The sequence below is a fragment of the Anas acuta genome, chromosome 7 (genome assembly GCF_963932015.1).
Source record: "Anas acuta chromosome 7, bAnaAcu1.1, whole genome shotgun sequence".
Lineage (NCBI taxonomy): Eukaryota > Metazoa > Chordata > Aves > Anseriformes > Anatidae > Anas > Anas acuta.
The window spans coordinates 23,599,112-23,616,664 of record NC_088985.1 but is presented as its reverse complement, the minus strand read 5'-3'; the positions used below and the strand labels follow the sequence as shown (position 1 = coordinate 23,616,664).

The 17,553-nt window shown below is 37.3% G+C and overlaps 1 protein-coding gene across 6 annotated transcripts in view; it reads left to right on the top strand.

Annotated features, from left to right (window-relative positions):
* LOC137859270 (gamma-aminobutyric acid receptor subunit pi-like) overlaps nt 1-16,471 on the top strand; it is a 39,104-nt gene extending 22,633 nt beyond the window's left edge. For all 6 annotated transcript variants that reach the window (XM_068688193.1, XM_068688194.1, XM_068688197.1 and 3 more), the window contains 3 exons: nt 9,041-9,193; nt 10,057-10,250; nt 15,805-16,471. In XM_068688193.1, coding sequence (XP_068544294.1) covers nt 9,041-9,193; nt 10,057-10,250; nt 15,805-16,116 — 659 coding nt within the window. In that variant the 3' untranslated portion in view covers nt 16,117-16,471. The remainder of the gene's footprint in view (nt 1-9,040; nt 9,194-10,056; nt 10,251-15,804) is intronic.
* Nucleotides 16,472-17,553: the final 1,082 nt, after the last annotated feature.

Sequence of the window (17,553 nt, the reverse complement as noted above, 5' to 3'; positions counted from 1 at the left end):
TGGTGGGCAGCAGAGTGCAGGTTACCTGTCCTGTGGTTCCTCTGCCCAGGAAAAGATCTGAAGCATTTCCACAGACCTGTTGTTCTGCTGATCTTAGAAAACAGCTGTAGAAAGTTTCCCCTCACTGCAGGACTTGACCTCATTAAAGAGTCTGCTCCTGTTGTTGTTGTTGTTATTATTATTATTATTTTATTATTTTTTCCCTCTGGAATTTTGACAGTGCTTTTGGAGAGTTCAAGACATGCCAAATGTGCTTTCTGCTCCTTGAATTGCTCTTAGGTCCTTCATTGCTATTCTTCACTGCATATTCAGTTTCTCTTCTGCCCAAGCCAACATACCGAGGAGAATATGCAAGGGGAATCCTTAAATGAGGACACAAACATCCTTCAAAGCTGTAGTTTCAAGATTGTATGCTACTAAGTCTGAATCACTGATATATCATTCTGATATTCCATTGTTGGGTATTTCTATTTTAACAATACAACACAGAGAAACTTCATGGTCTGATTTCAGGCATTAATTTAGGCTGAAAGTCAAAGTTCTCTAAATGGATATAAAAGTAGAAAAGAAATATATAAGAGCAGGCTCAGGGATCACAAAGTACTTTGCTACTTATATAACTGACATCTGCTTGCCTTCCTCCTCTTTATAGCTTCAGGCTAAGCAACATCAGGTTCAATCAAAGGAGAATAAGCCTTTACTGCTGTTCTGCCCAGAAGGGTATTAGAACCTGTTCACCATACAGGAAAGAGGGAGAGGAAAACTGCCTAATTCTTACCACCTTCTGTCACAGAGTCCAGAGAGTGCCAGAAAGCCAAAAAGAATTTCTATTATTTTTTAGCAGATGGAATAATTACAACTGAAGTGGCATGGTCATATAAATTGTGCTCTTTTTTTTTTTTTTTTTTTTTTTTTCAGTTAATGATGCTGTCTTCTCCTTAGGTTGGCAATAATCATATATATAAAGGCACTTTTTGTTTTAGTGTCTTAACATATGCAACTTAATTTGATTAAAATTTCCCACATCTGCTTGTTTCAGTTCTACTGCCTGCATAAGAAAGCCACATTATGAAGTGCTATGCAGTATTTTTACATGAAATCTCATAATCCTCTTAATTTTCTACCAAGTCTATGGTTTAGGTGCTATTTTCTACAGATTTTTTAGGAAAGCAGTGCCTACTGTAGCCCATAATAAATGCAAAAAAAGCAAATAAATTATGGAACTATGTAATCAATTTGGAAGGGAAAAAATATATTTTGGATTTCCTTAACATGATTAATAGATGTCTGAAAGTATTTTATAAATAACAGTTATGATTCACAAGGCTAAAGCTAAAGCTACTGCAACACTGCTTTTCTTTAGTATTTCCTAACACAGCAAAAAAAGCAATCAGGATTTGAACTTGAACAGACAGTACAGCTGTTGTGCAAGTGAAATATTGTACAGTGATACAAGCCCAAGTTCACATGTGACCACAGACAGAGCCAAGATTAGAATGTGGTCAGCAAAATTCCTGCATAAGCAACTTCAGTAAATTTAAGAAAAGAACATCGTGGATTAATCTTGTTTAAAGAACACCATGTATCACATAATAGTAGTGATGTTATTATAATCATATAATAGTAAGTTACTTTGTATAACATTAACTATGTTGCTGGCTAGAATTTTGTGTTGATATTTTTCTTGACACAGAATAATTTAATTTTGTACATAGGTAAATTCATTACTAGAACTACTTTCTGGAGGTCTTTAACTATAATCCTTATTCTGCAGACACAAGCATACTCTCTTGGACCCCAAAACCAAGTATGTGCATCAGTGGATGCTGGGTTTTTATTTTAGCTGTCTAGCCAACACCACCTGCATTCTCAGAGTAATAAATGGTGATGTAAAAAGATTGCCTTTTTTACTGGAAAAACATGAAAGAATTAAGGACTGTTACAGTCTAGCATTTTGTGTAAATAATAATAGAAATAAGGTTCACTTAATCTATTCTAATGTCCCAAGATAAGATCATCTATACCAACAGCCAACTTCCTAACAGATGTTTTCAGGAGTAAATTAGACAAACCTCCAAAGTGTCTACTCCTTGGCCTCCCTAGATGATTTTTTCTGGTGATTATTAAAAGCATATTTTCCTTGTATCTCATCTTGATTTCCCTTGCTGCATTTCAAACCTGTTATGCTCTGCATTGTCTATTGTGGATAAGGAAGACAAATTTCCTGCTGTTTTTCAGCAGCTCTTTCACCATTTCAAAAGAGCTACATCTCTCAGACTAGCACTTTCCCTCTCTTTAATTCATACAGTTTTCTAGATCTCCTGTCTTTGCTATTGTTCTTCTGTAGACTTTCTCTTGTCTTTGTTGTATGTGCACACGAGCTGGTACCCTGGGTACCCTGTTCCTATCTGATGTCCTCTGTAAATAAATGGAGGGGATTACTTCATGCATTTCCTCTTTATCCATTCCAGGTTGACATTTGCTTTTCTTGCAGAAAATTCCTGTGCATTGTTGACCTTGTTCAGCTTGCAATTTCAAGCTAGTAATTCCTGTCTGAGGGTAGTAGTTGCTTCTTGTTGAATTGCATCTTCTTTTACTCAGGCTTTTTCTGATACTTTTTGAGATAATTTTGAACTCCAGTTTTTCTCTCCAGTGCACTAACACTGCTTTCTGTTCGGTGTCTCTTAAAAGACACTCTGTATGCCATGGTATGCCATCATATTTGGTAGCGAGAAGTTCTGGACGCAGCGTGGACTCCTGTGTGTTCCCACTCAATAAATTCTTCTATTTTCACAGCAACTAATAGCTTATCAATCTCTATTTATATTTTTAATCAGGAAAAAAAGCAGAAAAAGGATTTGATACTTGAGGGTAATTAGCTGCTGATAGATGCCAGGCAGAAAAGAGGAAAAGCTTCCTTACTCTCACTGCAGTCTTCCTGCCAAATTTTCAGCAGAATCAGGAGAACTGAGGCTCAGTTTGCTCAGCGTAACACAGAGTCCTCAACCCCTGCCCAGAAGCCAGGGAGAGCTTTGTCAGGCAGACCTCCCCTCTTAGAAATCATGAAGTCAGCAAGGTGGCACATCCAAATGGTATTATTCTGGCAGAACAGAGAGAAAGAAGAGACAAAGCCTTCCGTCCTTGATGCACGATGATAATAAGGCATTTGCCCTCCTGAAAAAGCCTGCAATGGGAGCTGGCTGCTGTTCCCTGTCTGAAGTCCGTCTGCAGGATTTTTCACAGTTTTTCTCTCCAAATATAGAGCCATTACCTTGCTCAGTCCTCCAGGACCCTCTGCAGTTCCCCAAGGAGATTTCTTCTTAATCAGCAACCAAACTTTTCTAGGATTTTCAGGTCTTCTATTTCAATGTGCAGTACACTGAATAACTTCTGTCATTCACTTTATCAGTTCTTTTATAATTTGTAATTGTTCTCCAAGTGTTATTTCTGATAATATTGTCTTTGACATACAGGTCTCAAAAACAATCCTAGAACTGTATTTAGTATAATCTTATCTGGGGACCTCAGCTAAGATTCAAGCAGTTACATATGTATATGTATCTGTTACCATGTATGTTCAACTTACCTATCTGAGCTCTTCACTCAGATAATCGCTTTTTCTAAGTAAGTCTTTCCACTTGAGTTGAAGTACAGAAGTTTTCCATCATTAGTTCTTGTTGTGATGTTTCTGCAATGTTTCACACTCTTTACCAAAGCCAGAACTGTTCAGAATGAAAACAGTTATGAAAAATGCACTAAAAAGTTACAGTAGCAGAAAAGCATGTGGAAAGGCTACGAACTGGATGAATATTGAGGACACTGGTAATAGTATTTTTTTTTTTTTATTAACTTCAGGAAAGTTCTTTGTAGTACAGACAGAAATACAAACATAGAAAATTTCGTGTGGCATAATTGTCTTTAAGTTTTTTTTTTTTTTTTTAACAGGTAAGCTAAATAGACATATACATGTATATCTGTACACAACTACGACATGAAAGAGTATGTTTCCTTCTTAGGAAATTTGAATTTCAAACTCAATTTTTGTAAAGCATTTTTGTGAAGATGAAATGCAAAGCCAATCCTGGATCTTTCATTTCCTTTTGTTCACCTCTGAAGAACAAATAGGAAAGGAAGTAGTTTATAAGATCCTGACTGTGAAGAACAGAAAACTATGATTGTTTTCTGAAGGAGGGACAAAGGAGTTTTGATACTACCCATGTATATTGGTACCCTTAGCATCCTAAGAGTCAGATAAATTGCTTTACAGTTGCACAACTTGTTTGTTGGGTAAAAACGTAAGCAGTGCTATTTCTTAAGGCATATTTATGTTATAAACAAGTAAAATTGCATAGTGAAAACTACAAATTCAGCACGTAGGTAAGGCAGTTAGACTTTCTCCTGTAGTGTCCCCTTAAAAGGTGAAAGCAGGGAAGGAAGTGATACATTGGTAGAGTTATACTGACGTGCTTGTGTGAGATGTACATCACACATTTTATCTGGCACCCAGGGGGTTGGCATACATATTTCATGATAGGGAAGAATGTACTCTTTGTGCCTGACTGCACACCTCTGTGCAGGATACCAAAGTGCTGCTTCTTACATAAAGAGTAACGTGGAGTTTTCTTTTACTGGAGTAGAGTTCTTCACGTCTATAAGAAGTAACTGTGGGAAGATGCTCCTAAGTTAAAATGGGGATGCTGTCTGTAGAGCATCAGTCCTTTCTTCAGGCTCCTCTGCTGTGACTGTCTGCTGTTTTGGGGGGAGCAGAAAGTGCAGCGAGGCAGCATTCTGCCATCAGCCAGGAGCAGACACCTTAGAAAAATGATCTTGAAATGATTTTGGCATATCTGAAAAATGGATGATCTAGGGTGATAAGGAAGCCTGTGTTTTTTTTTTTTTTGTTTGTTTGTTTTTTTTAAGCTTTATTTCTCACTGTCTATTTCTCAGTCAGTGCAATAGTAGTGTTATTAAAATCATCAGTATTATGTAAAGATCTAACAGTGTCAGGCAGGCTGTGCTGTAAATTAGAATATTGTTTTATAAGTGAAAACCGAAAGCCAAATTATAAGAGAAATAAGCTGTGTTTTCTTGCATTCAGAAAATTCTGCCTTAGACTTAGACCTATACCTGTTCAGGTAATGGGAAAGAAACTGGTATAATTTTTAGGACACTAAACCAGAAGTAGTCAGCTAGAACCACCCGAAATTTGATTTTGTTCACTTCCTTTCATTTTCTAGGGTGCTCTTTTTTAAAACAGTAGAGAGAATTGGGAGTATATATAGAGACTGTAGTCTGCTATCTGGATATGTACTTCATCTGTCAGCTAGAGCTACTATCTACTTTTGTACTTCTGCCCTCTAGTAAATTCTGTAAAGCCAAAGTAACTCAGCTTAATCTTCTTTCACTGTTGGGTAACGTGAGTAGGATTATCTCACCTTTTGGCAGGTTAAGAATAGGTATATTGACAGCCATTCAGGTTCAACTCATATTTGACAATCTATTAAACACAGTGATTTGATGCTTTGGTAAGTGCTAAATCTGTGCCTTCACTGCAGAGTTAACTATCTGCACAGAGATTATTTCTATCGCATAATCAAATTTAAATTGGGGCACTCACATACTGAGGTGACATCCATCATGGGCCAAAAACTTGAATAAAAAAATACCTTTAATGCAAAAATTTTGTTCTCAGTATCACTCAAGCAAGGGGCAGGCTTGACAGTTTTCAGGAGTTAACTTTAGTAAAGGCAGGATTAAAATTGCATGCACCTGTTTCACTTTTGATCTGATTTATAGCATCACAGTCTTGGATGTGCAAGTGAAAGCCAATGAGATAGGTAGTTGTGCATCATTACTATCGCATATGCAATGCACATAACAGTAGTAGCAAATCTGTTTCTTTTTAAACATAACTTTTGATACACGTGGAGTGTAGAGGTAAAAAGGACTGTAGTAGTTCCTTATCTTTATTTTATCTCATTGGTCATTTGTTTAGGATGCTACACATGCATTACATACTATTTCTTGCCTCTTTTTCCTTTGGTTTATTACGGGAGGAGTTCATATGAATTCTATATATAGGTTTCTTCAAAATTTCCATTATAAAAGCTCTTTTGAACTCTTTAGAGACACCATTATTATCATGTCCATGATGTGCCTTTGGATTTTGGCAAGCAGAAAGCCTTAAGGTTAGAGAAATGCCTTTTCTTTGTTCCCTGAAAACCACTCAGCTATAAGCTGTTACATCTCTATTTTTCTTTGTTGCTCACATTACTTGAGAAATTTCTGGCATCAGGAAAAATAACACAAAAGAATATGGGAACATTCAAAAGGCTTGTCCATGCTTGGAAATTACAGCAAAATGGGAAAGTGTGAATTTCAAGTTGGATATTTTGAAATAACTTCCCATAGACACATTTGGCTTTTACACTAAGGCAAATGGAGACACAGATGTAGGGAGCTAACCAGAAGAAGATGGTGCTGTATGACTGTTCTGTATTGACTATTTCAGAGTTTTCCCTCCTGGAGGAAATCTCTGTGGCTGAACCACAGTCACTCCAAGTGCCTGTGGAACTCTGCAAGGAGTGCTGTCCAATCCCTTCACCCCATTTCCTGGGTACATGGTACCGTGTCCTTCCCTGGGGTTTGCACAGAAAGAGAAGACTTTTGTGGAGGACTTGGTTCCCTGCTGATGGGTCACATCCTTTGCATTCCCACGCCAGCTCTGGACTGACACCCTTCCCTCACTCACAGTGGCCATGCCATCATCCTTTGTGTACTAACTGCCACCATGCTGCTGTTAGGGCATCGGGGGTTACAAACTCTGCAGAGAAAATCTTTTTATTTAGAAATCTCTTTTGATTTCTAGTTCAATAGAAGCTTATTAATAATACTCTTAACTGTTTTTATGTAGGTTTCAAATGCTTGCTATTGGACAGTAGAAAGTCACAGATTTACAACTGCATGTACAAACTTAATTCTCTTTCCCTAAACATGCTTTATGCCATGGCCTTTTATTGTACAGACCCAGTGCTTTTCTGTAGCACCAGTGCTTGATTTAGCACAAGAACAAATGCAGACAAAAGTAGAAGTAATATTGCACTGTCAACAGTTGCACTTCCTAATTGTTGAGTGGTTTACTTTGGTCCACTAAACACTTAAAATCAATTTTGATGGGTGAAAACTTTAAGGAAACAGCTATATGTGTAAAAATTACAATATCAATAAGTTTACGTTAATTTAACATTCCTCTTTTCACACAAAAATGACAATAACGGTATAAATAGTCTTTGTTCCTCCTGCCTCATGGACAGAGAGTCTGTCTATCTTTGTATCCTTCTTTCTACCATTAGAAGCTTGTTGAATTTACAAAGGAGAACTGTAAATACAGTGTGTTTGTACCTTCAGAAGGAGAAAGAATTGCCTACCAAAGGACTGTTTAATCCAGTAATGAAAAGGCAGAGACAACATGACAAAAAGCTGAAGTCAGGTTAAGATTAGAAATTAAACACACATTTTTAATAGATAGAATGATTTTAATCCACGTAACAGATTATTTGATGAACGCTGCTTGTCTTGATATACTGAGATAAAGTCTAGATGTCCGTGTAAAAGGTGAACTTTATTCCAGACAAAGTGAATGAGTTCAAAATAAGGGATAATTGGGAATACTTAATGGCCTGTGATTAAAGTCAGACTACATAGTCTACTAATTCTCTCTGATTTTAGGAATTCTAGCAAATCTTATAGTTCTCTAGATTCAGTTTATACAACACTTAAAAACTGAATTTTAACTATCCATTTTCTAGTCTGGCAGCAATAAGGCATTTCTTGACATCCATTACTTGTACTTCAAGCTTTTAAAAGTGCTTTTCTTTGACTCCATGTCTCACTGCACACCTGAGGGATACACAAATAGCCTGTCTGTGCACATGACGTTGTTACTGAGGTGCATTCACTGTGCTGTAATTCTGCCCTGACTCACAGCATGCAGCACTGCAAACACACATACCTCCTGAAGATTGACGTTTGTTGGAACAAAACAGATGAAGCCAAGGCTATCTAACCACAGTACATTCAAGCATTACATTCTCTCACTGATATTGTAGTACAATAATTTTCTTAAAAGAATGTTGTTAAACATACTTAATCTTGAACTTCAGAATAAAAAGTCTGTTCTGCTCTTTAAATTAGTAAAAAGCAAGCTTTTGCCTTAATTTGATCTGTTGGACAGGTAGCAACTTGAGATCCTACACTTCTGTTGTCCCAGCATAGCTAAATTTTGCTCAGTTAGTGTGCTGGAATTCAAATTCAGACTTTGCTTACCAGTGTGCTATTCCCTAATGAAACCTGATTCTGTCTTTGGCTCTGTGGGCCCAAACTTTCATCTTCTGGCAGTCAGTCTGCTAAACGTGCCACAGCACTGTGATAACAGTGACTGCTTAGAACAGTGCAAACACTGCACTGCTCTAATGTAAAGAAAAAATAGTGGAGATGCAAAACCACTGATTGTTTTCAAGTGGAATATGAGAGTTAGGTCAGTATTACTAGAAAAAGTACCTGTCATCCACATCTGGAACAATACTAAATGAAATGAAAATCAAAATAAGCCTGATCTGTGAGGCAGTTAAAGATAAGGACCCATGCTAACTTTATGATGCTATGAATGTTATGCTAGTTTATATAGTAGCTCATAGAGGTAATTCTTGTTAATAAACATAGCTAAATATATAGGTGATTTTAAATTTCCTTGCCTTTCCATGCATTGATGGATTAATTCTTTCCACACTAAGCCCCTCTAAATTTCTAATTCAAGATGTCTTTAATGAAGCTATGGATATGAAGTGACTAGATGTCATATATATGGATTTTTCCCTTCAGTTCAATGTAGAATCTTCATGTTAGAATTTTTCAGCACAGTGTTTAATTTTTTCAAGCTTATTTGTTAATCTTTTATTGCATAGCAATATACAGGTTGATAATTTAAAAAAACTTTTTGTGAATTGTACCTTCAAAATATTTTTTCCTGCTCTTTTCACAGGGCGTTACCCAAAACTAGTGTTTCACTTTGAACTCAAGAGAAACATCTTATATTTCATACTAGAGACATACGTACCATCAATCCTCCTGGTTGTGCTCTCCTGGGTATCATTTTGGATAAGCCAGTCATCAGTTCCAGCCAGAATCTGCATAGGTGAGAAGCCAATAAAACAAACCAAAACAAGGGTTGGAACATTAAGATGCTTGTTTTATTGCGCGTACGTGGCATCCGTTTCCAAAAGGTGCAAATGTTTCCAAGTTTTATGGAATTACTTTTCTAGTTTGCCATCTGCAGCACATCATGCAAATTCTCCTTGAATCTCTGCTATTCTTTAACAAAACAAATGTCCTTGGTAGCAAAAGGAGACTTGGAAGCAGGAGAAGCTACTGGAAGGAGAGGAAAAAACAGTCGTTTTGGAAATCATTTCAAAATATTCAAACGCATGCTATGTACAGACAGAATTATGAGGCTTTTGTGAGGGTGAATGATACATACTAATTAACACAGGAATAATAAGAGAATTATGAGATTAAATATAATTAATTTCAAATAAAGGAGATTCTGAAAGGGAAAAATGCAAATCAGCTCTGATCAGACTGCAGGTGGGGTAGGAAAAACACTTCTATAGAATAGCAAAGAAAAGATTGCACATCAAATGAGGCTGGTGGACAACTACACTGAGAAACATGACATCTGAAAGTTTTAAAGGAAGCATTTGCATTGCATTGCAATGATGATGAGTTAATAATATATATTCTAAAGGATGAAAATCTCTTCCATTTTAATTTTCATTTTTTTCCACTTTCCAAATATTGTTCTTGAGTATTTTCAAGCATTTAACTTCAGAATTGCAAATGCATTTAGAAGTCTCCTTTTCAAAACATGCTCTTTTAAATTCTGTGGCATACTAGGTGTTCATGAAGCTCAGGAAAAAAACTATCCTGGTTTCCCAAATGCATTGGAGGGCCTCTTTGCTATCCTTGTTTTATCAGAATTTATATTTTTGTGTTCCACAGGTGTTACCACAGTCCTAACTATGACAACGCTGATGATGGGAGCCAGGACTTCACTCCCAAATGCTAATTGCTTTATTAAGGCAATTGATGTGTACCTCGGTATCTGTTTCAGTTTCATCTTCGGAGCGTTGTTAGAATATGCTGTGGCTCATTTCTGTACTCTGCATCGACCGAGCTCAAAGGAACTTCCGAAGGTATTTTAATTCTTCCCTTGTTGACCTACAAAGTAGACTTCTATTATATCTGCTAAAAAGAATAAGTTATCCTATTTAGCATTAATGATAAAGGTATTTAAAGAATTTTGTATTTTAGAATAATGACAATGATAACAAAATAACCTCAAGAAAAAAGGAAAAGGATTTGTACTCCTGGAACTTTTTGGAAGAGATCAAACAAACCAAAACACCAATGTGCTAGATGTATCACAAAAGTCAGGCACCCACCTTCTCACAAGCCATGGCATACGCTTTCTTACAGTTCAAAAATTAGACTGAGCAAGGCAGCTTGATCTTATTGCTGTACAGCAAAAGCAGACAAAGTTTTATCATCTACCATTTAGGAAACCTTTTGCATATTGCATGATACGTGAATCAGCTTACTAGCAGACAGCTTCATGTCTTAGGTATGTCAGGTCCCTATAGCCTTCCACCTACACCTTCTTTCTGAACAGCTGCAGCTGAAGCTCAGACTGTGATTCACTTTCTGTTCTGGGTCATTATTATAGCAATGTTTTTTGCTGCTCTAATGAGCTTCTTAGAACGGTGAGATATTGTGAAATAGACTTAAAATAAAAAAGGATCAAGTCAACATAGGCATTTTTGAGTCTGGTGGTTGTCATCTTGCTAAAATAATCAGGACAGTTTCATGAAGAAGTTCTGTTATATCCTTCATCTTCAGTGTTTGGCAGTGAAAACAAAGTCATGAGAAAGTTGGAAGCTGAGTGTCTTATAGCTTTTAATTATGGAACCGAGTCTAATATGTGTGACAAAAAAAAAAAAAGAAAATTTAAAGCAGCTTATAAATTTTCTAGACAAAGATCAAAAAATTCACTTTTTTAATAAAGCATGAAAAATGAGAATATGAGGAAAAACAATACAGGAATATGATTGGTTGAGTGCTGTACAGTTAAATGGCCGGAAAAAAAAGATTGTTAACAATTTAAGCAATACTAGAACAGAGCATTGCAAATGCTTAAACAAAGCTCCTCAGTAGGTTCAAGAAACAGGGCACTGTCTCGAGTTCAAGTAACAAAGCTTAAAAACAATGTGAAGATCAGCTGAAATGTGTTTGTTTATGCCTAGATAGTTCAACAACTAATATGGATATGGGATTTTGGCTGAGTGAATGTGAGATGAGTTTTGTAAATGCACAGGACTATGTTCAAACAAAGCTGCCATCAGATCTAGGTGTGTGAAGAAGGTTTGAAAAAGGGCCACAAAGGTGAGCCACCCAGTGGGTTTTAAAAGTCATACTCTAACTGGGGAATGTCTACAAATGGGCAAATACTGGTTCTGACTGAGGATTTGAGTGGGAAGCCTGAAGGTCGTTTTTCCTGGCAAGATAGTATCAGTGACAATTCCCTCTGAGCATATCCATCTTGTGAAGTAAATGGTTGTCATTTGCTCATAGAGTGGAAAAAAAGAAAAAAGAAGGCTTATTGGAGGTAAGAAAGCCAAGCGCTTCAGTGCTTGGATGATTAAGCATTTTCAGATCTGTGAAGGGCATTTATGACTGCCCTTGCCTTTGCCTACCTGTGTCAGCTTCCCTTTCATATGGGGCACAAGCACGAGTGCTTGCAGATGGAGCAGACGCGAGAACTCATGGAATTAGGTGGAGGTACAGCCCTAAACAAGGAAGGAAAACTTAACGTGCAGTTTTGTGATAGACTTAATGACCGAAAGGGGTGATCTGTTACTTTAGGCATGTTTCCTGCCTTCTTGTGCATCAGGGGTGAGCAAGTCCAGCTCACTGCTTGCCCACGCAAACACAAGCCTAGGGAAGAGACAGTTAGTGGGTCCTAGATCAAATCAAGACTTCTTAGAATAAGGAAAATGCCTGTCATGTCTTTCTTGTACTGCAGCCAAGGAAATGAGCACTGCTTACTGAGCAGGGTGCCATATAAAGCACACCTGGCTTCTGTTTGTCATTTCACAGTGAAAAACAAAATATCACAAAGACAGAAGTAGTAGCTAAAATGTCATGTCACTGTCTAGCAGGCACTTAACAAATTTCAGTGTGATTATCGTCACCACAAATGTGTTCTCCTCATTATCATGTGCTCTTGTGGACATAGGGTAATTAGAAATCTCACCTCTCAGTTTGTTATTCTCATGCGAGCTGATATAATGTTTGCTCTCAGAATTATGTAAATAAGTTTAGGATGTGAATTGAAAATGTAACCCTCTGCCTTGTATAGGAATTAGTTGCACAGCTTTCTGCTTTGTTCTTTAAAGCACTTGCGCACTGGCATATGAAGTTCTTTTGAGACTTTTGGGATCTCCAGTTTGTAGTAAAAACTGGTGAAACTGCTCATCACATCCATGCTCTTAGTGTTTCACATTATGTGAAGCAGTACCCACTGAAAGAGCTTCAAAACTAATGGCAAAAGCAGAGGAACCACCTGCTAAAAGGTCGGACAAAATCTGCCATTCATGTGAACTGCATGAGTTTCTCTTCTTTTATACACAGGTGTGAATTGTGCCCTTCTATAAAGCAGAGAAATCATTCTTGGACTTCATCTGTCTTTCACCTAAACCTCTTCCTTTGGGGCAGAAAGGGGAAAAGATTGAAAATTAGGTTACAAGGGCAGTGTTGTGCATACTTGGCATTTCTGTGCCAACATTGTGTGGTCTGTATGAACATTTCAAGAAGCTCCAGGTGTGCAACACTCCTGTTTGAGATGTTTTTAATCTTGAGCATCTATTCAATGCATTCAATGGCAGTAACAACTTTTCTCAGTTCTGCTGGCTGTTAGATGTCAACAAGTACTTCAGTGAGCATAAACAGCAGCCACAGCAGCAGGTCCCCTGTAGTGTCAAAGATGTACAGTACCTTTCCTATATGTTACCAATTTTGTGTCCAAACAGAGCCCTTCTTAGTGCCAGCTGCCATTTTCTCATTGACAGCTGGAATCCAGGGAAATCTAAGTAGTGTGACATTTAAAATTAGAGTCACAGTTGAACTCTTGTAATGCTTTTTTTTTTTTTTTTAATAATGTGAAACATCTTAATCTGTCATTGTATTCATTTCTCCATAATGAGTTTGAAAAGTCCCTTCATAGTGCCAGTTTATAAGATTGTAGGTTTTTTTTTTTTTTAATAAACTAGTGTTTGTGTCTGTTCTTGAGATTAACTTTCCCCTTTTTGAGCCACTTTTCCAGCACTTTTGGTGTAAATACATCTCTGTTAAGCAAGAACCCTACCTTGCAACACCACAAGCAGAACCGAATACATATGCACCACATACAGTATTTGCTGCCGAAGTTATAAATGTCTCTTAGGGAGTAGAAGGGAGTTAAGAACAGCCTAATAAAGCATCAGCTTCCTGCGAATTGTTCACATGTGGTTGTGTGAAAAGAAAAATGGTACGCACGCAATGCCCTTTCACGCTCTGCAGTACAACTAATTCTGTACCAACATTTAGCCAGCCCTACCTGAGAGACAAATAGACTCTTATCTAGAAAAATGCCCTAAATCCAGCCATTTTTGACGTATAGATGTTCTTCTATTTTTCCCTTTCTGAAAAATGAGAGCACTGGAAAAAAAAAGTCAGGATTCTTCTGACAGGTTCCTTTATTTTATTCACTTTTGAAGCGCCAAGTGCCTTCGTTAGGCGATAGCCTGGGCGCTCGCTGTGTTTGCAGCAGCGGGGGCTCCCCTGCCAGCCCTGGTGCTCTCCTCAGCCAGGGGAGCTTTCTAAAATAGGAGAACCAGGTATTTCTAACAGAGCTGGGCTCCACAGAAAACTCTGAGTTTGAATTTTAGTACTAGCCTGGGAATTGTTTAAGATTTGGACCGGAGTTCTGTGGATTGATCCTCTGAGTGCTTTACAGGCAGATTTTTGTCCTGGCCTTTGGTTTCAAAGTTCTCACAGAGCTGCAGGAGGCTAGGTGGGGGGTGAATAAGTTTTTGTAGTCACTGTATTTTTAATGTCACATTGTGATGAACTATGATTATCTCTGTCAAATAAAATATACTAGACTTTTTTTTTTTTTTTTTCAAATTGAAAATGGAAAGCAATAATAATCCCTTTTTCTATCTCCATCTGTCTTGCTTCACTGACTCACATCAGTCTGAGGACATAGTCCAGACTCCACTTTAATTTTCAAGGACATTACTAATTTTAGATGAAGAAAGGCCCAAGAACCAGGCTGTTTGCAAGTACCCTGGGCAGAAGAACCATTCTGCACCACCATGACGATCTGTCAGGTGGTTTAATGAGCATTCATTGTCTTTATTAGCTATATTATTTCTAAATGAGCTTTAGTGTGGCTATGCATAGGGTTGTACCTATTAACTTTTCTAAAATTTGTCCTTGATTAATCTAGTTATTTCCATGATGCAAATGGAACAAGTGAATTGGTCAGAGGAAAGAGATTCTGAATTCTACATTTCACAAGTAAATTTTTAGCCTTTTCTTGTTTGTTTGCCACTCCCTGATGTGGAAAGTAATAAAAGCATCAGTAGACACTTAGTTAGGTATAGAACTGCCTCAATTAAGACAACTCCCCCTTCCAACTTTTCAAAATTAGGTTTAGGTTAGATACAAATCTGGAGCCAAACTTTGTGGCTTGGATCTGCTGGTATCTGCAATATCCCAAACCAGAGTTAACACCCCAGAACTTTCAAGAAAGTTCGCTTAGAGCTGATGTCTAATCCCATGTCCTCTGAGTCAGTGGCAGTAAACCTGCTGACTTCAAAGGGTGAAGATTTCATACATGAACTTCATGGCTCTGAGCCATTTCTAATCAAAGAAACAAAACCCACCAGAAGGCTTATACAACATTCTCCACAGGGCTGTCTTGATGCAGCAAAGCACATAAAAATGTGCTTAATCTTAGCATAACTTTGAACTTAAAGCATGGGTTTCAGGACTTGAAACATAGTAGTATGTACTATTTAGTACTGAATTAGTTGTGCAGCTTATGCTTTTTATGATTGTCTTTTTTTTTTTTTAATTGTATTTTGTTTTGTTATCTTAACTAATTCTATTTTCATCATGAAGCACAAGGAATAGAGCAGCCAACTTTTCAGAAGGCATTTTGTATTCTGGGATGCTTGATTTAGGATGCAACCGGCTTCATTAGCTGGTCTGCTAACTCCCTCTACCCCATCTGCCAGCTGGGGCTGTGCTTTACTCACTTTGTAGACATTACCTTTTGTGAGAGTTTCCCCTGAGCTGAAGACAGTTTTTTTTTTTTTTTTGTGTGTGTGTGTTTCATTTTGTGGATTTGCTGCTTTCTTAAATAAAGCTTAGTGCACCATATTTGAACACATTCTGCTTTGCTCTGCAGCCCTATGAAAGCTTCTGTGGTAAGCTATTGTTTAAATCAGTGTGTTTTACTTGTATATAGAGACTATGAAAACTGAAAGGAGCTGTCTGGTGCCTGGGGATGCTTGCCCTTGGAATCATGGAGCTGAACCAGGGGAAGAGTTGTAGGAAAAATCCTATTATTTGCTTCACTTCTAAAGTAAATAGGCAAGGAAATGTGCACTTAGGTTCCTGCTGTGCTGTTTTGTTTCCAATCAGGTTGAGGATGAAGAGGCTGAAGAAGAAAGGAATGGAGTCCTGGCAGCAGTTGCTAACAGTTGCAGTGCCTCTGACAATGTGAACAAAATTGATTCAAACAAGAGCAGCAAAACCAGCATCAATGGCAAAAAGGAGAGAAGTAAATACAGTGGATGTAGTTCACCAATGTCAGTGATGAAAAGACTTTTCTGTATCTTTGATTGTTTCCATGTTAAAAATCCTTACCACATAGACAACTATGCCAGATTTTCTTTCCCGTTATCATTCATCATAATTAATGTATTTTATTGGGTATATTATTTGTATTTCTAAATATTTTAAAGTTAAAAATAGCATGGTTTAAAGGTTAGAAACTGGATACAGTAGGGAAGTTTCAGTAGAATGAGAAAGCTGCCTTAGGATAAAGGGATATGAGGGGACATGCTATCTTTTCAAGCATTTATGCCAACTTTCTTGTTAACTCACTTTTCCACTATTAAATGGCTGTCATCTGAAATTGACTTTCCTTTTAGCATGCCTGTCCCATATTATCCTACTTGTCAATGGACATTAAATCCTTTTTAATATTTTAATGGTCAACTTTGTAAAATAAAAGCTATATTATAGTTGTTTCTGAACTGTGTTGAATATGTTGAAAAATAAAGACATTGAAGTGTTGTTTTCTTCATATACTTTCAGTATTCAATTCCATCTAGCTTTATCAGTAATATATAAGTTTTCCAGTTTATATATGAAGATGGGTAATTGCAGGTTAAAGTATTTTTGCTTCATAGAAAGAAACAGTTTTGAAGGTGTGGGCTACCACCACCAACTAAACAATATGCGCAAATTTGTAAAACTGCAAATAAGTATCGAGACTCTTCCTAAGTCTTTACACAGAACTCCCAAAGGCATCAGTAGCTTTTCTGAATATGTGCATGGCAGAATATAGAAGTGGACTGGAGCCAAGAAAGTGTAGATCCAAAGAATTGTTTTCCCCAAGTGAGGAAAATTTTAGGGGCTGGCCAATCCTTAGTGGAATATGGCCATTGATGCTGATGTTTGTACTCTGCACTCTGCTCAGTTACAACTGCCTGAGTAACTATTATGCAGAGGAAAATTTTGATATGCTTCATTTTCAGCTTAGCAAATTCTGCTTCAGTCACTTGCTATTAAAAATTTTGTGTAAAGATGAAAAGGCTTACTTCCAAAGCTGACAAGAAAACCCCTGGATACGCAATAACTCTTGATGAGAAGAGGGAAGGTTTTACACAGATAAACTTACGACCCACATTACAGAATGGTTACACCTGATGAAAAATGATCACAGTCTTTCTGACTGTTGACTTCACTGATAGATGTTACAGAAGTTACTGATCTGGCAACCTGTTTCCTGTACTGCAGTTTGGAAGTTTAAACGCACTTGTTGCACTTTTCCCTTACCGTTATAAAAGTGCCAGTTGCAAGTATATGCAACCTTTGAGGTTCCTTCCAACCCAAATCATTCTATGTATATGTACAGATGCGTATACGTGCAACTTAAACTGTGTACCTTGATATTTATGATGATATGCAACACTGCACATGTAGAAATACGTTAGAAATCCTCCGTAATGTTAACAGTCTTTGACTTAGCTTCTTTGCAGTATGATGCCTGTGAAGGTGAACACTATTATGAGAAGGAAGAAAGCATAAAATATTAGTGAGTTTTATTTGCCCTTCCTTGCAGCAAAATCCATAAGAGGTGTAAGAAACAAGATGTATTGTGTA